The following is a 17,500-nucleotide window of genomic DNA, read 5'->3' as shown; positions in this document are numbered from 1 at the left end:
GTGATGTCATCGAGGTTATTTCAGCTTGTACCAATTAGGATGGCACAAGCATGGGATGGAGTGCATTATGGGTAATGTAGGATTCAGTATGAGGCTTGACCTATGAATTGTGACTTTGATTTGAATGATAAAACTTATGTTCTCCTTTAATGTTATTTTTTTTATCCTTCAAGGAAGTTAATGAATATTTATTATTAAATTTAAATTTTAAACACTTGGTAACCAGCAAGCAGCTTCATGGTGTGTGTAGGAAGATGTGTGTATACACTACAAGCTGCCCACATTAGCACCATTGTACCCGTGAGTCTATTAAAGCCCTTTCAAAGCACTGAGGCACCAGAGGTCGTGACCTTTGACCGGATTAAGTCCTCCCCCTGGCTGAGATAAGAAACCCACTGAGTGGTGCACATCACAAAAGCTGCAATATTTACACTTTTAAAAAGAAATTTCATTTAAAGATTACATCATTCTTTTGTAGTTTTGTAATTACACTACACACTGTGTGTGTGTGTGTGTGTGTGTGTGTGTGTGTGTGTGTGTGTCTGTGTGTGTGTGTGTGTGTGTGGCTCCACATCTGTCAGCATGTTTCCATGCGAGCCTGAATGCAGCTGGGGAGTTCATTGTGTGATTCCCCTTTTCTATCTCTACCCGTGTGTCTGGACTAAGTGGGTTCACCCGTGTCCTCTCCCCGCCCCAAACCGCTGTGTTGCCGTGGCGACCCCAGGCCCTCCGAACTAACTGTCGCGTCTCGTCTCGGCGACAGAAAAACACCTCCTTATCAAATGAGGGCGCAAGAGAGACGATTCCCAAAGGAAATCCATCCGCATTGAGACATCTGTACTTGTGTTAGCCCGGGCAAATCCATTCCTTTCTGAGAAGCCTTAATCTCAATGTGCCACTGTGTGTGTGTGTGTGTGTGTGTGTGTGTGTGTGTGTGTGTGTCTGAGAGGATTGTAAGAAAGAAATCTGCTAGTGAGATGGTTTTGTTGTGTTTTTTTTGCACTTGTTGTGTCCTCTCACCCCTCCCTGCTGGAGAAAGGGGAAAAAAATCCAATTGCAAGGTGGACAAAGCCGTTCGACTGGAGATTGAGTGCGTCTGAACACAGTCGAACATATGGACGGCTAGATTGAAGCAGTGATAACAGAGCGGAGGACATTATTCTCAGGCTAAACACACACACACACACACACACACACACACACACACACACACACACACACACACACACACACACGAGTAATAATGAAATCAGTGACGACAGCGCGGTCCGTTGTCCGTGATAGAATTACACAGCTATTCTATTCTCCCTGCAGTGTCGAGCATATGGGGAGCCACGTTTGGCTGACAGGTGCAAATGCATCACACACACACACACACACACACGCACACACACACACACACTCTGCATGACCTTTAACCCATATTTTCCCATCGCTCCCCCTTGAACAGTAAGTGAGAAAGATGTGCATGAAAGCGTGTTGGTCCGTGCAGCTGTTTCTCTCAGAGACCCGTGTGTCATGTTTTATGACGACGGGTGTAAAGGAGAAATCTGCCACCCCCCCAAAGCTCTTAACCCCTGGGAGGGGGGACCCTAAGACCCACGTGGATCCGAGTGTGAGGTCTACGCTGGTCGGCGGGGTCAAGATCACCAAGCGATAGGACATTTATTGTAAATGTGTAGACAGGAAAAGAGCTCCTCATAAATGGGTTAACAGATGTCGACTCACTTTGCTTTTCTCTCTCTCTGCTTTCTTGCTTACTCACCGCTCGGCCTCCAAATTTATGACATGAAAAAAACACTTTCTTGAACTCACGTAAGGGGCCGAATCCTTTTAATGTGAAAACATGTCAGGCTGGACAGGAAGTCCGGTCGAAAGCAACACGTGTTGTTGTTCCTGTTTAGTGTAAATGAGCTGATAGATGTTATGATAATGTGAAATCAGACTCCCTCGTACCAGATCAAACATTTGAGGCTGTGTCAGAGGAAACGAATGAGGTTAAATGACACATAGAGGTGCATCCGTGCTGTTAAACAGAGAGAAATCTCCTAGCTCGTCACCGCTGTGTGATTTTTAGGGCTCTGATCATGGAGATCATGTTTTTATGGGATGACTTCACTGTCCACACTTTGGCTGAAAGTGACAGCTTTGCCCCCCCCCCCCCACCCCCCTGTGGCTGTGTTTGTGGTCTTGTACAGCTCAGTGGGCAGTATGTGGTGTGAACACTGTCGGGGGATTTATTCCCAATTGGACCACCCAAGTGAAAAGAAAAAAAAATGAATGTTTTTAGTCTGTGATATTCAAACTTATGGCTGTGTTTGCAGGGAGCGGGTCCTACCTGGAGCTGTAGCTGTCCCAGGCCCGGCGCGGCAGCAGCCGCGGCAGCAGCCATTGTTGTGGGGATGAGCTGCAGAGGGTAAGGGTCACCTGGAGGAAACCAGACCAGAGCACATTGATTAACACAATAAGACGCCCCCATCTCTCTTTCATTCATTTCCTACGTCCTCCTTTACTTCCTGTTGCATCCCTCTCCTCCCTCACCCTCTTGTTTTCACCCCCCCACCACCTGAGTCTCTCCCTCTGCAGCTGTTAAAGCCGTCCTTTGTGTGTGCTGCCGGTAGGGCCTTAATGAAAAGCCTGATTGTGTGTCCTCCTCCTTAATACCCCCTGACAAAGAGCAGCGAGGTGAGGGGATTCTGATAAAGCTGGCCCCTGCGCCGTAATTAAGAGCCGCCGCTGCCGATTGCAGCTCTCCCTTTCCTCCCCCCTCCCTCCCCTCCACTGTCTGTTCTCCCCTCTTTGTTGAGGGCTGCTCCCACTTTCACTCCCCTTGTGTCCTCCTTGTTGTCATCTTTCTTTCTTCACAACTTACTCTCCACCTTCCTCCCCCCCCCCCCCCTCCCTCTGTCAGGACTGATAAATCAAGAGATAGATGGATGAACGGGGGCAGAGGAGATGACAGAAGTGCAGGGAGAAAGAGACAGAGAAAAGGGAGGAGTGGGGTTTATTAGTGACCAGGTGCAGATAGGCCATGCTGTAATTACTTTACGAGAGAGAGAGAAAAGGAGGGAGAGAGAAAGGTCATGGGTAATGGGAGGTGTGGGGGGGTACTGTACTGAATAATGGCCATACTGAATAAAAACCTGCCTGTTGCCGGCTCAGATTTGCCCACTAACCAAACACACAGCGCACGGAGAGGTCAGATACACCAGCATCACATCGAGGACGCTCCAGTCTTCACGGAGGAAAACTTGGGAATGTTCTCGGGGCTTGACCTTGCATTTCTGACCCCAACCGTCAGCGGTCAGCTTCTTGACCGTAGCAAGATTATTGTGCATGTGTGTGTGTGTGTGCAAGACTTTCCTTTCGAACATATTTTCCCATATAACTGGGTTCTTTTTTTATATCTAAAAAACGAAGCGGAGACATTCTTTTGTCCAGCCGGGCGGGGAGGGCAGGAGGGATTAAAGAATTATTTCAGGACTGTGTATTCTAGGAGATGGGTCTCTTTCTCCGCGCTCCCTAGACAAACATGAGCCGGGTGGATATTTATGCTCCTCCTGGGGGTCGCCGTAACAAAAGAGGGAGAAGGACGGAGGAAAGCAAACATGTTGCTCTTGGCGTGGGGACAGCGACCTCGGAGGACGAGGACCAGATCTCTCGCTGGAGGACGGAGACGGATCGAGAGAGACGCGAAAATGCCATTTGGTGTCAATTTATGCACAATTGTTATATTTCTTAAATCCTTAAAGGAGCACTCCGTAGATTTAAAGTTTTAAAGGCGCACGACTAAACCTGTCAACACAGCTGTGTGACGACTTACGTGGCTCTAAAGGGAGCTTTCTAAAGTTAGAGAAAATACCCATCATGCTTTGAGATCGGCAGCTGAGATCTGAGTTGCACAAAGTATTTGAGCAACTAAGTTTTGAGGGGTTCATTCTGAACGTGCAATACATCAGATTTTCGACATTAATACCAAATTATAAAAAAGGAGAAGCAGTTATCTTTAGCTTTAACGCGTTGCAACAGCTTGGACGCTAGCGAACGGTGTTACCGTTCAAAGGGCGCAACAGATCCATAACGTGTGGGTAAAATCTATTCCTATCTCTGGAAGCTACGGAGAGCGCTGTGAGAATATGTCGCAGCAACAATGCTGCACGTGTCCTATTTAGAGCGGCGGCAACCGAAACTGCGGCAACTTTGAAAGTTGCCAGAGAGTTTTCTCAGGGGCGGCTCAGCCCTGGCGCCGAGTTGCCAGTCCGGTTGGAGTTGGCGGAGGCAGTGAAAAGACGAGCCCACCACTTGACAGGGTGTTCACGTGGGCAGTGGGCGTGGGTGAAGATGGCACTAATTAAAATGGAGTGGACTTGTTTGGGAAGCTGTGAAACTCTAAGGGAGTAGAGGAGGAGGGGGGGGAGGGCAGGGCTGAGCGTGCACGAGCTCACGTGCACGCTCGCATATCGGCGTCTCAGTCCTTTTTTATTATGTGTGTGTTTTGGATTCTCTGGCTGCCTGGACGTTTGTGTGTTCGTGTGTGTGGGCTGTGTTGGAAACATGTTCTGGCTGCTTCCCGTGTTAATGTGAGGAGAACCTGGGGCAGGTCACATTACCACCCCCCCTCCCCCCCCCTCTCTGCTTACCCCCCCCTCCTCCCCCATCGTGCATTTATTCCCAGCATCCCCTGGCAAGCACCCACCCCTCTTTTTCCTCTCTCTCTCTCTCCCCGTCTCTCTCTCCCTCTCTCTATCATGGTAAACAACACATTGCCACACAGCCGGAGCGTGATAGCCAAAAAAAAAAAAAAAAAAACATGTCCTGCCTGTATTTTGTTGCTTTTATACATCAAAAAATAGACAAGACAAAAGGATGAAGCCAAAAGGATGGAGAGAGAGAGAGATAAGGAGAGAGAGACTGAGAGTGTAAACAGGAAGGGTGTATTTGGACTGGTTTTTCTATTAAGAGAGAGATGTTGTTTTAGGGGCGAGCTCGTCTTTTGGGAAACAATCCGACTCCTTGTGTGGGAAAAACAGTCTGACTCTACCTTGCTTGGTGAAAAATAAGTTGAATCACAGCACATGGAAAGTAGAGCGCTGCACCTCATTGGCTTTCTGTTTTTTCCTGTCCGAGTGTGTGTGTGTGTGTGTGTGTGTGTGTGTGTGTGTGTGTGTGAGACGTTACTCACTGCAGCCGGGCTTGTAGTTGAAGCCGGGGGGCATGAGGAAGCCTTGCTGTGCCGCCGCCGCCGCCAGAGTCCTCTGGTCTGGAGGAAAGACGGGAATCATCAGCGGAGGGAGTTGGCCCTGGACCTGCTGATGAAGGAGGAAGAAGAAGGGGGGAGGGAGGGAGGGAGGCAGGGGACACAAGGGGTGAGGAAGGAAGGCAGAAAAAGGACAAGAAAACATGAGCACCTTTGGCATCCATTTCAGTGAAAATGTCCACAATGCTGCTAAAAATAGAGCTGTAACTGATACCAGAACAGTTCCATTACAGGGTAATAACGTCTCAGAATACACACACACACACACATATGCATGCAACGCACGCGGATCACACACACGCACGCGGATCACACACACACACACACACACACACACACACACACACACACACACACACACACACACACACTCAGACCCGAAAACACACTCCATCTTCTGGATTCAAAGACGAAAAAGCAAGTTCACTCAACTCGCACAACAGCTGGCCTTTTCCTTTTATTTGGAAGATGATGTTCTCTCCTTTCTCCCCGCATCAACAACCACGACTCACACACACACACACACACACACACACACACACACACACACGCACAACCCTCTCCCTGCGCGTCTGTCGGCAGAGAGCCATACGACTTCACAAGGTTTCCAGGATTTTAAAAGGAGAAGCAGAAAAAAGCTCCTCCGATGGGTGGCTTTGGCAGCGACGACAGGAGAGAGAGAGAGAGACAGAGAGACAGAGAGAGAGAGAGAAGTAGGAGACAGATGGTTGCACTAAACAGCGTTCTGCCAAAAACAACGCACAAAGACTTGCGTGTGACGGACTGACTGACAATTTAAGAGAGAGTGGGAAAAAAAAGGTGAGACGAGGAGGGGAACGAGGAGTCGTATGGAGCTCAGGTGGAACTGTGACGGCGAACCACAGATAGGAGCTCCAGCCAAAAATCTCTGCACTTATTAAGAAAAAAAGTGTGTTTCCTACTGAGAAACATTTTGGATGCAACAAGATCAGATACTCAGCTACACCAAGACATGAAAACTGGGTCATTTATGTGACTTCTCCTGAATTAGCTCGAAACGCAGGGATGATTTCATCGGCTAACTGTTGGAAATGCTTCGGAGTCTTTGGGCATGGCAAGAATACAACAATGCTACGCCCACACTGCACTGAGGAGGAGGAGGAGGAGGAGGAGAAGAAGGAGAAGAAGAAGCTCATTTCTCACATTTTGTTGCAGAGTGACAATAAATGATCCCTGAATCTTTATCAATCTCGTGCAGTCGAGTGGAGATGAATTTGGTTTTTGGGCAAATATTTGTTGTCTGCGGAGGATTCGACAGAGAAAAGCTCCTCCAGAGCCACGGCAGACATTATACGACCGTTTTCAAAGGCTAACACTGGAACATGAACGTATCGGTTCCCCGTTTAAATCAAATCCCCGGTGGGATCTTTCAGGTCTGACCTGTATTCCTGGTCACAGAGCACTTTGTTCCCTCTTGACAGCTTCGCCTGCCTCTCTCTCTCTCTCTCTCTCTCACTTTGCCAGGAGGCCAGAGAGGTAATGTCTGAATAGGATAATGGGCAGGTAAAAGCTGTTTGATGTGAGAAAAATTATCTGGAAATGACTGGAAATGGCTGCACAATCACGAGGATGCGGTGTCGCCGCGGCAATCAGGTGATACCTCAGCGATATGGACACTTGAAGTGCTTGAGACAGGTAAATAGAGGGAGAGAGCTGTCTCTCTGTGCTAACAGCGCTTCCAGTTTCCCTGCCTGTGTGTGTGTGGACTCAATTTTCCCTGGGCGTATGCATGCTCGTGTACTGTAAACACCTATGTGTGTGTGTGTGTGTGTGTCCCTCCTCCTGCGCCTGTGTGTCGGCATGCGGCAGCCAGCAGCACTGTAATCAAACTATCACAGCGCAGGGGGAATAGAGCTCCCTTCAAGCGGCTCCCCCCCTCCACCCTCCACCCTCCACCCCCTTACACCAAAAACAATAATTACTCCACCATTTTGGTTAACCATAAACCGCCGTGCCTGCGCGATCAGAAGGGAGAGGCGCTCCGGCGCGACGCTCGGACAGGACCCCCGCGGGGACGAATCACAGACAGAACAGTTCCGCTTTGCCTTTCAGGCCTAATTGGACATATGCTGGAGTGGAGCTGGCTAGCAATACTGTAATGTACCGTAGGGAGGGGGGGGGGGGGGGGGGTCTGTGGCAGCTGTAATACATACATACTGTGTGTCGGCACACGGGCATATATACTGTATTACTTCTGTTTAAGTACAAATGAAAGGAGATACTGTATATAGAGATATAATAGGGAGATATTAATCAGCCGACAGGACTGAGCCTCCACAATGGGATAAGAAGATCAAGCAGAGGAAAGAAAGAAGAAACAGACAGAGAGAGAGAGACAGAGAGAGAGGGAGAGAGGGAGGGAGAGAGAGAGAGAGAGAGAGAGAGAGAGAGAGAGAGAGAGAGGGAGAGGAAGACAGAGAATGGATTATGGAGGATCATTTCCTCCCATATGGTGCCGTTATAGTGCTGACTTGGATATATACGCAACAGCTGTTGAGCTGATGAGCAGCACCGCTAGCTGTCCGTGGTCACTGGCACACACACACACACACACACACACACACACACACACACACACACACACACACTGACCTCCAAGCACATATGAGGCAGAAAACATGGGTCAGAGCAAGTTGAGCGTAAAAAAGAGAAAAACAAGGGACTCTACAATAAAATCTGTGTGTGTGTGTGTGTGTGTGTGTGTGAGTGTGTGTGTCCACCAGCTGATCATATGATATTAGAGAGTCTCCCTTGTGCATTCCTTCCCCATCTACATTCCTCCACCATCTACAGGATGACTTAATCTGATGTTTCTCGTATACAATAATGCGGCGCTTTCTCTCAAAGTGGATTAGGAGCTCCGTGCGTCGGCCTCGTGATCACAGTGTAAACTTAAAAACCCAGAGAGACACAGAGAGAGAGAGAGAGAGAGCTCCCAAATTAGAGAAGGAGAATCAGAGACAAAGGGATGCATTGACAGAAGGAAAGAAAAGCCTGTGAAGGAAAGTGAGGGTGAGAGAACCAGAGATGGGGGAGGAGGGGGAGGGAGGAGGAGGAGGGAGAGTGAGAACGAGGCCAGATCTATCGGAAAATCTCCAGATCCGACATAAAGGAAAAGAGAAAAAAAAAAGGCACATCTGAAACAGCAGGCGCTTTGGGGAATAACGCACTCCTTCGGCTTCCCTTTCACATCAGGCCTAAAGCGAACATGAAAACCTACAACACACGCAGACAAACATCACACTGCTGCTACTGTCGGCTGCCGACGTGGAGGACGAGGAGCTCCGCCTTTTATCTTAAAAAAACCCCGACAAAAAGAAAACCTGAAACAAACAAAAAGTGGAACTCCTCTAATCAGTGATAACTGAATGCAAAACAAAGAAAAACACTTGGACTGCAAAAGGAATGGTAGGAATAAATATATATGAAAAAGTGTGAAACTTTTTTTTCCTTGAGAACTTTCACGGCGGGGAAACGGCGGCGACGACGACGACGACGACTTCTCAGGAAGTAAACAGCAGAACAGAATGAGAGAGAGGGAGGGCGAGCGAGAGGAGGAGAGATGGCGAGGAGCGGGGGGGGGGGGGGGGGGGGGGGGGGAGTTGGATAATTGGCAGCGAGTCGAGGCTGCGTTCACCACGCGCCAGGCGGCACAGCTTGAACTTAAAGCGCCGCTGTGGCATAATGAAGATGTGGCCGCTAATTAACATATGGGGTGTGAAACAGGTTGGTTGGCACGCCGCACGGCAACAAAAAAAAACTAAACTCCAAGGTAAAGTTATTATTGGGGAGTAATTAGCTCTATGAAGTTAATGCGGCGAAACAATGGCTGCCAGCGCCGCACAATATGGTTTCGCATCTGAGCGCGGGAACTAAAATAATAGCCCCCGCTAAAGTGCGAGTCCCACAGCTCAAATCTGTCGGCGGCCATATGCTCCGGCAATTAATGCAAGACCTGGGCGACCTATCGCTAAAGAAGGGACGTGCGAGAGACAGAACCGATAATTAATTTGGAGAGAGAGAGAGAGAGATTTTTTTAATTATTAATCCATTAACTTTCTATGGACAGGGCTATTAGAGTCCAGCCTGCTGTCAACGTGGGGGCAGGGGGTCGTGTCCCAGCGGCACACAGGTAAGTGTGTGTGTGTGTGGGAATGGCTACTCCAAGTGTGTGTGTGTGTGTGCGTGCGCATCGCGACACATAAAGTGTGTAAGGAAAACACAAATTACACTGGTTGCAGTGTAATGGGAGTGATTAAACAATTACACAGGCAATTGGGTTAGCCGCTCCTATGCACAGTACAGGAGTGCTGGTGTGTGTGTGTGTGTGTGTGTGTGTGTGTGAGTGTGTATACTGTATGTGTGTAAAAGAATAAATAAGAACAATAAAGAGCTTTTTAGTATTTTCTGTTGCTTTTCTCCCATACAATGAAAAATAATGAACACGGAGGGAGTGTGTGTGTGTGTGTGTGTGTGTGTGTGTGTGTGTGTGTGTGTGTGTGAGTGTGTGTGTGTGTTAGCAATGTACGTTAGCCTTAATAGAGAGCTTGTTAGCTGCTGTCTGGCCCTCTCATAAAACCAGTCAAAGCATCAGGTGGCTTTACCGTCTCCCAGCTATAACAACGGTGGTGCATGATGGGATGAAAGACGGCCAGCGGAGACACACACACACACACACACACACACACACACTCACACACACTCGACTCGCTTGTGAGTTTCGCCTGAGTGAGTTTCGATTCATTAGGGCAGGACGCGCTCATATATATTTTCAATATATACCACCAAAGTGTATGTATGCGCTGCCTCTACCCCATGAAAGTGTGTGTGTGTGTGTGTGTGTGTGTGTTCTCTAGGTAAGCCGCGAGCCGCTCGGCAGGTGAGCTCCTTTCATCCCCGTCGCGCTTCCCCACGCGGCAGCGACGGTCGTCCGCGGCAACACCGGAGGGAGCCTCGGAGACAAGTTGTTTAATTAGACTGGGAGAGGAGACGGCGGGAAGCAAAGGGAAGTTGGAGCGAAATACGCTCACCCCTCCGAGCTTTAACAAGAAGGCCCCTAGCGGGGGGTGGTGGGGGGGGGGGGGGGTATGTGGGTGTCTTCATGCACACACACACACATGCTCTTGTTTTGAAAATCTCTGAGAGCAAGTTGTGTTACAGCATTTTTCCTGCTTTAAGATTAGAATTTGGATGAGATCGCCTTGCTTTCAAAGAGCTTAGTGGGAGAACAAGGTCAAAGAAAAGGTCAAGAACAGATCTGTGTGTGTGTGTGTGTGTGTGTGTGTGTGGAACCAAATGAATGCATCATAATTGATGCTAATTAATTGATAATTCCAGGTAGAATCAATTAGTCAGAGCGATAAAGTAGCCAATCACTAACATGTGGACACTAATGACTGGTCTGTGTGTGTGTGGGTCTGTGTGTGTGTGTGTGTGGGTCTGTGTGTGTGGGTATATATGTGTGTGTGTGTGTGGGTATATATGTGTGTGTGTGTGTGTGTGACGCCCTCCTCTGTAAATTAACTCGCTTGTTTCGCCGGCTCGCCCACATTCGGCGAGCGCCGCTGGCCTAAATAGTGGACGCTGACGTGCGACATCGCAACGCTGGATTCGGGTTTCGGGGGGCGAGAAGAAGAGAAGAGGAATAAAAATAAATAAATATAAAAAAAAAAAAATAGGAAACCGGACGCGAGGACAATAAATAATTTGTCCTCCTTTCATGAGGGATGTGTGTCACTCTCCTCTCTTTTTCATGAGCTTGATTATTCGTTTCATTTCATCACCTCTTCCAAGTGGACGGTTGAAAGCATTCTTCACAGGCCTTTGGGGGGCTCGGGCCCAACAAAGCCAAGGACACACACACACACACACACACACACACACACACACACACACACACACACACACACACACACACACACACACACACACACACAGAGAGAAGGACAGCTGAACTCAGCCTCGTTAGGGGGAAATGCAATCACAAGGGGCTTATCATACAGACACAAACCACACACACACACACACACACACACTGAACCTGGTGCCCTCCTCTCTGGCAGGCCATTGTATTGTGGGATTGTGCGGACAATCTCTTCATGAATGATTAAGCAGTGTATTTCTCGACCGAGTCTTTGATGATGAGTGTGTGTTTGATCGCCGGGCGCACACACACACACACACACACACACACACACACACACACACACCCTCTCTGCGTCGGAAGGCGTCGCGGTTTCTCGTGCGTTTTGCGTGGGCTTTGATGTGTGTGTAACCCACGTGAATGCGTGTGCGTTGATTGTGTCTCCTAACGAGGCCGCGTACAGCTGCCCCCTGCTTGTGAGAAACTATTGTTGGAGCGGCTCAATGGAGGGACTCGCTTGTTTGGGAAAAGGTTGCAAAGTCATGGAAAAGAGAGCTTTGTCTCGGCGGGGTCGCGAGGGAGTGAATCACGAGCGGACGTGTTTATAGCTTCACACACACAGCTGCGGCGGCGGCGGCGGCAGCGGCGGACACACACAGGCACGTAAAACGCGGCGCTGGAGAAACGAGACGCTGGAGAATGCAACAGAGAAATCCTCAGACGCAAACGTCTTCTTTCTTCCTTTCTGTTTTTTGTTGAACGTCGGCGAGACAATTCAGAATTTAAACTCGCACAAAGCAAATAAACACAGCTGCTTTACAGCAGAACGGAGGACACACACGTCCCACACGCATGCTATCACAAGGTCTCTTATCACACACAACTGTGTATGGCTAAACTCTTGGGGGGAAAGGGAATGTGTGTGTGTTGCCTCTCGGACAGGGTGTCTCTTTATGATACAAAGCCCGGCTTTCTCAGCTCAAAATTCAGTGTCATCTGCTTTTACAAAGGCCCGGGCTATTCGTTCCAAGCCACCTGGACCGACACAGAGGCTCCAGTGTAGCGCCCAACAGGACAATACCTCCATTTTTAAGTGTTACATACATATACCCAGCCATTTCCCCTTCAGGCTCCATAGATTCACATTCACCATTCTTCAATATATTGGCTGCAATCTGCATTATTAGATTTGTTTAACATGCTGTTCGTGACAAAAACTCTCCGAATGAGAAGCCAATTAAGCTTTGCATTCGGTTGTATTTCCCTGACATGATGGATTCCTCCTGTGCATGTCAGGAGATTGACAGAAAGCAGATGGAAACATACATAAATAATAGTCCGAGGGGAGGAAGACAAGCTGATGTTACACCAAATCTCTGTACTGTCAGAGAGGAGGAGGTTTATTTTTAGTTTATTCCTTCTAACTGTACAGAACACATCGGGAAGTAAAGAGGCAAACTTTGAATTACATTATCCAGACGAAAAACGTACATACTGTACCAGTGCTACTTTCTTTCTGACCCCTTTCAAGTGATTACACGGGGTGTTTATGTGTGTGTGTGTGTGTGTGTGTGTGTGTGTGTGTAATATAAGTCAGTGCTGATTCAGGCCTGAATGCTGATGGCCGAGCAAAGACAGGCTGCGACAATCACAATCACAAAATTGCCGTTGTGGGCCTTTTACAGATGCACACACACACCAAACACTTGACTGCAGACAGACAGACACACACACACACACACACACACACACACACAGCACACACACACACACACAGACACACACACACAGCACAAGGCGGCCTCACCTGGATTTGTTGCTGCAGGAGGTTGATTTTGTGTTGCTGCTGCAGAAGCTGCTGCTGTTGCCGGGCAATCTGAGGACGGAGAACACGACACGTTATTCGGATGTATATGCAGCATGTTTGTGTGTGTCTGTGTGTGTGCGTGTGTGTGTTGTGGTGTGTGTGCAGGGCCTGTGGGAGACGCCACATCTGCAGGTCTCCCAGGCCCCCGGTTGCACGACAGAGAGTCGATGCCCCGGCATGAAATATTAACGAGCTCATTTCATCTGGACTCCCAGCCAAGAGGACAGCAGTGTCACACCGACACACTTACTGACATGAACACACTCTCCGTAGTGAACTACACGTCTTTCTAGTTTTTTTTTAAGCTTTGCATTCATTCTTCACTCTTTCTACGATCGTTTCTGAGCCTAAAACATAATTCACTCCTGCACAGAAACTCAATACACATACGGTGCATTTACATTCAGCCAGAAATAGAGCAGGCTGGTGTGGATCGGGGTGCAGCCGATGGCACTGCGAGGTATTGTGTTTGTCACAGGTGATTTGTCCTTACAGCTGCGTTTCTGCGTGTGTGTGTGTGTGTGTGTGTGTGTGTGTTCTCATTGTAAAACCAAGCTTTCCAGAAGCTAAAAAGCACAACAAAGAGGGGAACCCTTCTCTATGCAAATACCTGGCAGACTCACGCCTGCGAGCTTGGTGTGTGTGTGTGTGTGTGTGTGTGTGTGTGTGTGTGTGTGTGTGCGTGTGTGTGTCTGCACTACATCCGCTCCAACACTACATACCCTCAGCTTATTCCTGTGTTCAAGCTGCCAAAGGCGCATGTCTCTGGCTGTGTGAACACTATACAGTATAAAGGGTGTGTGTGTGTGTGTGTGTGTGTGTGTGTGTGAGAGACTAGAGGAAAGGAAAATCCTGTTTGAGTTGTTAGTTTTGGACCACACCTTTGAGCCCACCTTAAATCTGCATGTAGGTTTCTGAGGACCGTTTGTGATGAGTGTGTATGTGCATTAGTGTGTGTGTGTAACTGTGAAATCACGCAGCCAATCACAGGCCCACGTTGACTGAACTACAGATATGCACTTTTTCTTAATGGTGTCAAAACTAATAACTCAATTTAAAGATGAGGAGAATATCTGGAAAAGTGCTGATCTGACAGGATGGCGCGTACAAATACTTTTCGTGAGGTAACGCCACCCTGAAGGACTTTGTGAGGATGTTTGGCGTGCACGGCGGCGTGCACGGCGGCGTGCACGGCGGCGTGCACGGCGGCGTGCACGTACCTGGTCCTGCTGCTGCTTGGCCAGCTCCATCTGCTGCCTCTGCTTCTCCATCTGTGAGGCGGCCAGCTTCTTCTGCTCCTCGTGGGCCGCCAGGAGCTGCTCCCTCAGGCTGCTCAACTGGCCGATCATGCCCATGAGTTGGCGCTCTTTCTCCGCCAGACTGTCTGCCGTACCTAAAGGGTGAGAGGGGGGGGGGGGAGAGGGGGGTCAAAGGTGAGGTGGTGGCCCTTTGAAGAAAAGTGCAAGACTCGGTTGAGGTTACGCCGTGAAACCTCTTTCATCATTTAAAAGCTTTTTTTTCTTGTTTCCTTTAAATGTCGAGCTGGTCACAGATAAAAGGGCGTTTATAGTATGAAGACACATTATATATCTATATATATAGCCGGGATGTCATGCTTCTGCTTTTCACGGCTATCCGGAGGCCAGAAAGGATTGCCAGGGTGAGTTCAAAGGTCAGAGGCATGAAGGAAGGACAACAAAGCTGTGTAAAGCTTTCTATGGCTTGTTGGTCAACCTAATATACGAGCGGTGAGGGGCTCCGGACGGGGGGGGGGGGGGGGGGGCATGTCAGCGGAAGGTACGTTTAGCAACATGAGCTGCAGAGTTGTAAAACCAGATGTTGACTTATTTTCCTGGTCGCAGAAGGCCGGCGGTGATTACTCAGGAGGCAACGCACATCCATCACTACCTTTATTGCGTCGTTGAAATAAAGAAAATAAGGACGGGGCGAAGACGTGCTGTTGTATCGGAGCCAGATTCACAGGTTTAACCAACAAGATACGTCTAAAAACGGTGGGTTACTACGGCGACGGAGCTGCGTTTTTGTGAAAGAGAGCAAAAAAATAATAATAATGGAGAAGGGCGAGCGTGTCTGGTCTGTGTTTACCCTGCAGTCAGCCAACCTCCTGCTCACATTTAGCATGGCCTGACCCTTGACCTCTCAGATCCTGGCATACCAGCCCCATTACACACACACACACACACACACACACACACACACACACACACACACACACACACACACACACACTTCCACACAAGGCCTAAATCATTCAACAGGATGTAGTTAGAAAGAGGCACACCGAGGCACAATCAGGAGTGTGTGCACCCATGTCTGGTCATATGTATCAATGTTTGCCTACAGGCCTTTGTTGTGTGTGTGTGTGTGTGTGTGTGTGTGCGTGTGTGTGCGTGTGTGTGTGTGTGTGTGTGTGGAACAGCACAATCCCCCATTGTTCTTCAGCTGCTACCTTTAACAGGGCCACATTCCTGCGCCAGTCAAACCAGATGAGAAAGGGAGAAGGAGAGGGAAGCGGGGAGGAAAAGAAAGAGAAACATGAGGGGGGGGGGGGTGAAAGGGGGGGAGTCGGGAGAGAGGATGGAGGGGAAGAAGGCGAAGAGCCACGGCTGCTGACCTGACCTCTGACCGCTCGGGAAGGTGAGAGCCATCCATTTGTCCTCCTTGTCGGTAGCTGCCGCCTCACGCCAACCCCCAGCGCCCGCTGCCCGCCCGCCCGCCTCCCCTGCCCACCGACACCCCCCCTCCCCCCCTCACTTCCCCCAGCACTCCATCCATCCGCCAACAATGAACAATAAAGGCAACTGTCGGGAGCACTGGCCGCTGGAAAAATAAACACGCCGCTGTCCTAACTCACAGACCCACCTTTGTAGAGACAGAAATGTGTGTGTGTGTGTGTGTGTGTGTGTGTGTGTAGCCAAAGCTGACCAAGACAAGAAAGAGCCTTGTGTTAAAAACGTTAGCCTGTTCAAATGGGGGCAGAAGGGGTGGGGGAGGAAAGGGGGCGAGGGGGGGAGAGAGAAAAAAAAAGGATAAGGGGGGTCGCAAAGGTGAAACGATGGATCAAAGGAGTCTTTCTTGTAGGGGGTTCTTGTTGGGGTTAACCCCCCTTTTTACACACACACACACACACACACACACACACACACACACACACACACACACACACACACACACACACACACATGCACAAATGCAAACATAGTCAAATGTCGAGGTGGAAGGACATTCCTTTAAGCAGCAGCCTGGAGAGTTTAGGTGAAGACAAGCGATCCATTCTTTTTTCCCGATCCTCTCAGCTGTGGATCGCTCATCAGTAAACCCGAAGAATCCCAGAAAACAACACGCTTCCTACCCAAGGTTTAGGAAACTCTCTTCTCCCCCCCCCCCCCCTCCCTCCGCTATTCACACTTTGTGAATTTGACGCGGTCGCCCCATAAATCAGCTCCTGCCGGCTTGTTTCCTCAGCTGCTGCGAGGCGGCCGGGCGGATCGATAACTGGTTTCCTCCATCGGTTTACACACATTCTTCCTTTAGGCAGATTGGCTGCAGCCCCCTCGCTTACCTGCCCAAACAACATCAACATCTTTTTTTTTTTTCTCCTCACGCACTCGTGCGTGGCGTAATTAAGCAATTTGTAACAATGTAATACTTGTCACCGTGGTTGCGGCGCTAATTAATGATCCCGGCTGCACTGATAACTCCCCCCTCGGTGAGGAGGGAGGAGACGCAGACACGATGCCGGAGGAGGGAGAGAGGAAACATATGGTGGAGTTGAGACGGCAGACAGAAAAAAGAAGCAGTCTGGACGCTTAAGGAGTGTATAAAGAAGTATATTTACATGGACGAGATAACACAATTAGAAGATTAAGTTAATGGAATTAAGGTTTGATTAAAGCACTTACATGGTTTGCAATAACCTGATTTCCAGTAACTCAAGTTTATAACGTGATTCGTTTTGACTACAGACGGCGTCTCGGTGGAATTACAGGATCTTTATCTTATCTTATCTCCTTGAATGGTACGTTTACGAGCTCACGCTGTGCAGCTGATGTTCACATCCAGATAACGTGGAATCACTCCCGGTGTCATACTGTACATAAAACACACCGTACGGCAGGAAAAACACACCAAAGCGCTCCTGAATGACACACAACACTTGACTTTTCATCCTCACAGACACACATTATTATGTAAGCCCTGCACACACACTCACACACACACACACACACACACACTCCTGATATTGCTCCCCAGCTGTTGGTGTGCGGCGCGCCAAGCGGGACGCCCCTACACAGAAATGTCAGCGCGGCGGGGAGCTGGGAAAAGGGGGTTTTGATCAATGGAGCCCCCCTCTCGACAGCCACGCCGCTCCACAAGGCTCTTTGATTACATATTGCTTTGCTTCCTAATGAAGCTCAATTACTGGAGGAGAACGACGGGAGGAGAACGACGG

At 49.1% G+C, this 17,500-nt stretch overlaps 1 protein-coding gene across 6 annotated transcripts in view; it reads right to left on the bottom strand.

Moving 5' to 3' along the window:
* Positions 1–17,500, bottom strand: part of sox5 (SRY-box transcription factor 5) — a 62,141-nt gene that overhangs the window by 21,298 nt on the left and 23,343 nt on the right. For 5 of the 6 annotated variants that reach the window (XM_084038911.1, XM_084038913.1, XM_084038909.1 and 2 more), the window contains 4 exons: positions 14,247–14,419; positions 12,967–13,035; positions 5,183–5,309; positions 2,339–2,427 (listed from right to left, as the gene is read on the bottom strand). In XM_084038911.1, coding sequence (XP_083895037.1) covers positions 2,339–2,427; positions 5,183–5,309; positions 12,967–13,035; positions 14,247–14,419 — 458 coding nt within the window. The remainder of the gene's footprint in view (positions 1–2,338; positions 2,428–5,182; positions 5,310–12,966; positions 13,036–14,246; positions 14,420–17,500) is intronic. The other variant, XM_084038914.1, reaches the window with a different exon arrangement.

Source organism: Eutrigla gurnardus, assembly GCF_963514095.1.
Source record: "Eutrigla gurnardus genome assembly, chromosome: 21".
Taxonomy (NCBI): domain Eukaryota; kingdom Metazoa; phylum Chordata; class Actinopteri; order Perciformes; family Triglidae; genus Eutrigla; species Eutrigla gurnardus.
This window is presented reverse-complemented; position numbering and strand designations above follow the sequence as displayed.